At 36.1% G+C, this 7,303-nt stretch overlaps 1 protein-coding gene across 1 annotated transcript in view; it reads right to left on the bottom strand.

Annotated features, from left to right (window-relative positions):
- LOC108722366 (uncharacterized) overlaps window positions 1–7,303 on the bottom strand; it is a 24,605-nt gene that overhangs the window by 7,586 nt on the left and 9,716 nt on the right. The window contains exons 6-9 of the mRNA XM_018447436.1: window positions 5,357–7,015; window positions 3,076–4,356; window positions 1,724–2,215; window positions 61–186 (exon numbers count right to left, since the gene is read on the bottom strand). Of these exons, the coding sequence (XP_018302938.1) occupies window positions 61–186; window positions 1,724–2,215; window positions 3,076–4,356; window positions 5,357–7,015 (3,558 nt within the window). The remainder of the gene's footprint in view (window positions 1–60; window positions 187–1,723; window positions 2,216–3,075; window positions 4,357–5,356; window positions 7,016–7,303) is intronic.

Genomic DNA, 7,303 nt, shown 5'->3' with positions numbered 1-7,303 from the left:
CCCTCTCCCCCCTCTCTCTCTCTCTCTCTCTCTCTCTCTCTCTCTCTCTCTCTCTCTCACCTGACTACAGAATCTCCGGTGAGATCTTTCCAGTAAGTCGATCCGTTCGCTAAAACGCGTTTTTCGTAAACTTGAAGATACACCGCATGATCGACGATGGGATCCTCCAACTGATACACGGAATACCTAAAGAATTTTTTTGACGTTTATTTTCATCGAATTTTGACAGTTTTAAGATTTATAGAATGATAAATTCATAATCGATAAATAGAAAATTATGATAGTCGATTTAATACGGAATAAGGTGACATAATTTTGAAAATGGTATAATTCTGAACGAAATAAGATTTGAATTTAATTGTTGAAGTTCAAGTTTAATCTCTTTTCCTGTTTGGTACTCTTCAATATTTTCCACACAATGAGAGTTACCAAATTTGAACTTTGAAAATTGGATTCAAATTTTATTTTGTTCAAAATTGTACCATGTTTAAAATTGTACCATCTTAGTCTACAGAGCAGAGTTTCTTAAACTTTTGTGAATCGCGACCCACTTTTTAGAATAGCAAATTCCACGACTCACCTAGCTTGGAAAAACGGAGGGGGAGTTGGGAATTGATTATTTATTTACACTTAATTTTACTGCTCTCCTTTTTTATTAAATACACCTTTAAAGATGTATTTAATAATTAAAATACATTAATATATTTTTCAGATGTATGAGATGTACGTGAAAAATGCGCTTGTTTTCTATATTTATGTATTAATAACAGCCTTAATTCGAACTCGACATTGATACGAGTAATTTTCAAGCACAATGCGTTTGATAATTATAATTTATTTCGCAATTTGGTTTTAATTCCTATATCATCGCTAAAAAGCCAATTTCACACATATATGAAGTCGTGAAAGAGAACAGTACTTTTAATATAATGAAATGTACTTTAACATTCTAAAATTTTTCGCGACTCACTAAAACTCGGCTTGCGACCCACATTTTGGGAATCCTCGCTATAGAGACTTTTGAAATATATGTGACAGACACTATAAAATATCTTCGTAGCAATTATCTGTTAATTAATTTACGTCATGTCAACTACAGAACCATCAGAAGCGCGAAACAAAGCACTCATCTTTGTTTTTGTTGCGTCTGTACTCTGCAATTGTTGCCGCGCATAACATTGTGTGTAAAAATGAAAATAAGTGATCGAGAGCCATTGGCCGTCATTTTAATGTTTTAATAAACCATTGGTTCATACCGCTATTTTATGCATGACTGCCTCGTAATGTTTTTAATAAACTTTATTGACAGGTAAAGATACATACCCATTGCAACTAATGAAGTAAAAGTTTTCTATTTTTTATTAAATAATGGTATTGTTTGCAGTCAATGAATTTACAAAAATAATATCGGTGTATTACATTTTATATTTTTTATTTACGATTTTTATGTATGAAAAATCATACATTCTCTATTTTTTCTCTCCTCTGACCTTTATCTCAATTTATTGTTACAATTTACATTTATCTCTTTCTCATATTTTCGAATGTTATCACATTTTCTTTATATTTTCCGTTATAACCGCTATAACTTTATCGCGTTCGGGATTGATAAGCATCGAGAAAAAGTTTGCATTCGATTACATTCTTTTTCTCAATGAAACCAGCGTTATATGCGTTATGAATCACAGCCCATGATCCCTTTAAATCCCCATAGGCGACCTACCATAAATCACTAAAGCGCAAACAATGCGCGGATTCGAGATATTTGGCCGCATCGATATTCGGTGGGTGTCGGCGATTCGTGCAGTCTTGACCACCGCGGATTTGAGCCATGCTGAGATCGGCTTCCGATCCATCGACCGTCCGACTTCCGTCGCGTCCGCGTCGCCGTCTCACGTTGCTTCCCGCGTACTTCCGAAAGTTCTCAGCGTTCCTTTTCTCTGTGGCGACGTAGCGTCTCGAAAATCTTGCCGTGGCATCATCGGCGTCATACTCCGGCTCAAGAGACATCATTAATAAGTGTCTTTTGAAACGCCGCTGGTTTTCAGTCTCCGAAATAACTTTCGTCCGCTGACTGCCTTTCTTCCTCTTCTTTTTCCTCCACTGCTTTGTCTTCCTCCTTGTCGGACTTGAAGCTTTCTGGCGTTTTCTAAGTACGCGATTACCTTTCCAGAAATCGTGACGCTCGCTGACATCTCGTTTCTTGTTCGAAACGCTGCGAGACAATGTGAGATTACGGGATCCGTCATGTGGAGAGATAATAAAGCTAATTACTCAAAGTTCTTGGACAATGTTAAATTTTTCCTCTATAACTGAATGTCTTCTTCGAAATAATTTACTTATACCGAGAAAAAAAATTGTTAGCTTGACTAAATGATTAATTCATAGTGATTATATAGTTCAAGTATTTATATATTTAGATTAACAAAATCTTGTAATTTAAAACATGTTATTTGTTTGAGTTAACAAATATTTGCTTGACAGCTCGTGACCATCGCATTTAATTGAATCAATTAATATTTTTTTAAAACAGCAACTTTTTTCTCAGTGTAAAAATTTTCACAATAAAATTTTTAATAAAACGGTGAAAAATAAATATAAACAGAATAGCCACAAAACTAGAAATCAGGAAAATACCAGGGAAATTAAATTAAAAAAGCTCAGAGAAATCGGAGTAAAGGTTTTGTAAAATTTTTTGGAAAATTAAAAACTTTTATCTTAAAAAAGTTTAACATCATATCTACTTAGTTTTGGAATACTACCAACTTAACAATTAAATGCAAGTAATGTCAATAAAATTAATAATAATTTACATTGTTATGTTAAATTACTCTCATCAAAATGTTTCGCGGTTCCCAAATCAAAACGAAGGTAGGTACAAAAATTTCAAAATATTATTGAAAGTATCAGGAAAAATCATGAAATTTTGTCAAGAAATAAGTGAAAAGTTATGGAACTTTAGGATTAGGAATTTGTGACAACCCTGATAAATAATGTAAATTCCCCTCCCCCATTAAATTAAATATTTTATACTAAATTTTTTAAAATTAATCTCATTGATTCTTCGTGACAGACCTTATATGTTCATCCACGATTTCTTTGCCAGTTCTAGAAATGCCAATATTATCGTTCATTAATGAAGTTGACGAATATCGAATAGAGGTATCTTCTCTTTTTAACGAACTTAATCCTCTGTCGACAGTGGATAAAGCATCATTGGTCGAAAGTTTTGCCAGAGGGCCATTTCCGACGACGTTCCCTTCGATCTTAAACGAATCACTTCTACCGCTAACGAGATTTGGGTCAGGAGGGCGGTTAATCTTGCCGCGGACGCGCCGAAATACGACTTTTCCCGGCGTTGCAGTTCCGCCCGGTACTTTGCGCGATTCCTGCAGTTTCTTATCGATCGACAGTCGCCGCGTGGCTGCCCGATGTTCCCCGATCCAATCTCCCGGAGGACCTTCTCTCATAGAACGGTTAAGCAATTTCATTCTCGTTTCGGCGCACCGATCTGATATCCCTGTCTGCCTGGTCCTCTTCGACTTTGAACACTCGGACCTGTTTTCTCTCATGACACCGATTCCATCTAATAAAGCATTTCGTGAGACATCGGTATCACGCGGAAGTGTCAGCCTGACGGTATCATTTGCGGCACCCGTCGATTCCGACCGCCGAAACCCGGTATTTTTACTACTTGTCAAATATTTCTTCTGGAAAGATTCGATTTTATCCTCGGAATTTGTCACGGAAGCAATCCCTTGTTTACCAAAGTGAAGTCGATCGACGGAACTACGAATTTGGTCCCGCGGCCACGAAGACGAACGATTCGTTTGGCTGCCGTCCAATCGAGATTTATTTCCTTCCAACTCGTTCTTTGAACCTTTAAAGGAAACGTTTGAATTTTGTTTTACACCCGTTAGGTCAACTTTGGAATTTTTCCGAGAGGCATCTTTGCGAAGAGACTTTCGTTCAGGCTCGTAAAATAGAAAGGACTTGGGCGTCGTAGAAGAAGTCGTGCTCGATAAAGTGGAGGTGTATACTTCCTTTCTCGTGGAAGTCTCAAAGAGCGTGAATAGCCGTTCGTCCTTGAACATTTTATCGAAAGAGATTGGCAAGGTGGATGCTGCCGAATGAGAAGGTACTTCAGTAAAGGACTCAAAAGTACTGTCACCCAAAGGCGATGATTCCTCGCGTATCCTTTCTGTAATTGTCGATTGCCACTCAGTGGTCAGAAGATCCTGTCTCGTTCTTCCTGATTTTATTACCGTCCTATCAGTAGCACTTTTCTGTCGTTCTACGTGACTTGGGACATTAATAATATTCTTCACGTGAATCACCGTCTCGCCGATCTGAGTTCTACATCATTGGAAAAGTGTTAAATTTAACACATTTCTCAAATGGTCCACTCAAATTTATGTGTTTATTGTGTTAATTTAATACAAGATGAATATGTTGAAAGGTAACATAAATATTATTTAAAAAATAACAATATAATGTACGGATAATGAGAGCGTTACACAGCGCGGTAATTGGTGCGCAATTTATACAATAGTCTAATAATATTCACATAATATATATATTAAAAATGTACAGTGACTGTCGATACCAGTTGGAAGATGTTGAAATTATGTTCTATGTGAGACCGAGTCTCCCTACTGTCTGGTTGGGAATTGCCCAATTTTTTGTCTCTTCGCTACTTAGTCAAGTGACTAACTGAAGAGTACAATAGACATAATTATTATTTGCAATGTAATGAATTCACAGTATGTTTATTTTACTCACCCTCCTTCTCCATAGATCACAAATCAGTTATTAGAGCGTAGTAAGAAATGTCCAAATAAACTGATATCGACAGTCACCGTACATTTTTAATACCATATATACATATATTATGTGAATATTATTAGATTATTGTATAAATTGTGCACCAATTACCGCGCTGTGTAACGCTCTCATTGTCCGTACATTATATTATTGTTTTTTAATTTCGAGAGCCCGATTAGTATTTAATTTTAATATTATTTAAGAAGATAAATATAAAAGAGATAATACTGACACAGTTTGTAAATAAACCATGGAAGTATAATTTCTTCAGTAAAATTAACATTTATGATATGTTAAATTAACACATATTTTATTTATTAAAACACATTATTCTTATGTTATTTATTTTCCTACTCATAAATTGTTATTTTGACACTAAGAAATGTTGAATTCAACACAAACTATTTAAATAATATTATATAATCATATTATGTTAAATTAACTCACTTTCAATATGTTAAAAAATTCAACACAAAAGTTTAACAAGAACTTGAGTGGACCGTTTCTAACACAAATACAAAATGTTTTTTACTGTATAGGACAAGATGACTCTTCATCCTCCGCGATGATCCTCAGCAGTTTCATCATGAATCTTACGATGGCCATCATGTTTCTCACGCGAATTGCATTAATCGATTTATCATTGCATTTATTAGATTCAGATGGTCTTACGGTAGAACATATTTCATTCGTTGTGCATTCAATTGTAGCTTCAAGAACGTCGTTCTGCAATTGCGTTGACGGAGAGGACTTCATGGTTACCGCATTCTGGTCGTTTACAGTCGTTTCATAGAGTTTGGGCGGAAAAGTTACAGTGGGATCATCGTCTCGATAATTGCTCGAAGTTTGCAACTCGCGCGAAGTCGTCTCTGTAATTTCAAGTTTCCGAACGGTTGCGGGCATCTTGTAACAACCGCCGAAACTAGCGTTCCACGAGTCCTCCCAAGGACGACACACCGTCCTAATTTTCCCGTCATTTGCTAAATCGGCGTTCGGCTTTTCGATACTGCTGTGCACCAACGGTACGACATGAAGAGTAACATTCGGGTCAATTTGGTTGAATCGGTTCGTTTTGATCGTAGAAACGTCGATTCGACGTCGAGGTTCTTTACTATCCTGATCTTTTAAACTATCGTTGTTGACCAGGACAGATCCCAAAATATCCGGAAAATACACCGGATTCGCGGATGAACGAGAATCCAGTTTGTCGGTTGCCTCACCAGTTCGCTCGGAAATAACCCTTCCGTTTGTTCTGTCCACTTTGCCGTTCGATTCGACCGAGTAATCCGTTAGAAAAACCTGCTTGGGCGATCTCGAGTTCGCGTTATGCTTATCCAATCGCTTCTCGATGCGGGAGGGATTTTTTTTTACCGTCTTTCGTTCTTCCTCACTTCTTCCCATCAGATCAAAAAACTTCTCGGGAGACTTTATCGGAACTTCGTTCATATTCGTCTTTCCAACTTCCTGAATTTCGTCCGTTATCGTATTTAGTGAATTACTCGCTTCGTCATTTACACGTTCGCTTATAGACGAGAGATCAGACGTTTGAGATTCCACGTTTGAATCATTCAGAGGGAGATTAATGACAGTAGTTTCAATCGTCCTGATAGTATTCGACAATCCTGTGGAAACTGAGGCCTGTGTAGCCGAAAATCCGTCGGGAATAGCATCAAAGCTTATCAGCATCGGCGTTTGATTGAAACCGCTGTGTATCTGAATCTTCCCAATTAACGAAATTTTGATTCCTTCGTTTTGTGACATTGCCGAGCCTTGTAATAAATTGTTCGATGTCTTTCCAGCTTTCAATAGATTTTGATTATTTATAGTAGGAGAGTTTATAATTTCTCTTGTATTAAATGTTGGCTGGGTTTCGTAAAAAGATTCATCTCGTAAAATATTTTCGTTGATATTTTTATGAAACGAAAAAGGTTCCTCGTTAATCTCTTCGTAAGAGCGAGAGTTTCTTAAAATATTTTTAGAATTAGCAAAACTTTTTTCTTGTATGGAGTTATTATTATTGATAGTTTTTTGAATAATAGATTTTTCTTCTGCTTCGAGAGGAACTTCTAACATTTTATCGTCGTTAAAGTTCGCGGGATCAGATGATTTGGGAACAACTTTGATATCACGCGGTCTTTTCGAAGAGTTTGTATTCTTCTTCTTAACTTTCTTTTCGTTATTCCTGTAATTGCTACCATAATTAATAGTGATATTAATTAATGGCTTTATATTATGTGTATAAACTATTATATTAATTATATATTAATAATATATATTAATAATATATAAGCCATAATTATATTCCTGAAATGTATGCAGTTTTTCTAGACACCTATCCAGTTACTATCTAATATTACTGTATTCTCATTAGTTGTATCTGTAATACTGAATAGGAAATGGACAAGGACTCTCTCTCTTGATAGAGTTTTATTCAGAGACTGAAGCAGTTTTCCTGGTAAAAATTTGTGCAATTTGCGTA

This window comes from Mycetomoellerius zeteki, unplaced genomic scaffold, assembly GCF_001594055.1.
Source record: "Mycetomoellerius zeteki isolate Tzet28-1 unplaced genomic scaffold, Tzet1.0 scaffold202, whole genome shotgun sequence".
NCBI lineage: Eukaryota > Metazoa > Arthropoda > Insecta > Hymenoptera > Formicidae > Mycetomoellerius > Mycetomoellerius zeteki.
Note: the sequence above shows the minus strand (reverse complement) of the source record. Positions and strands in the feature narration are given on the sequence as shown.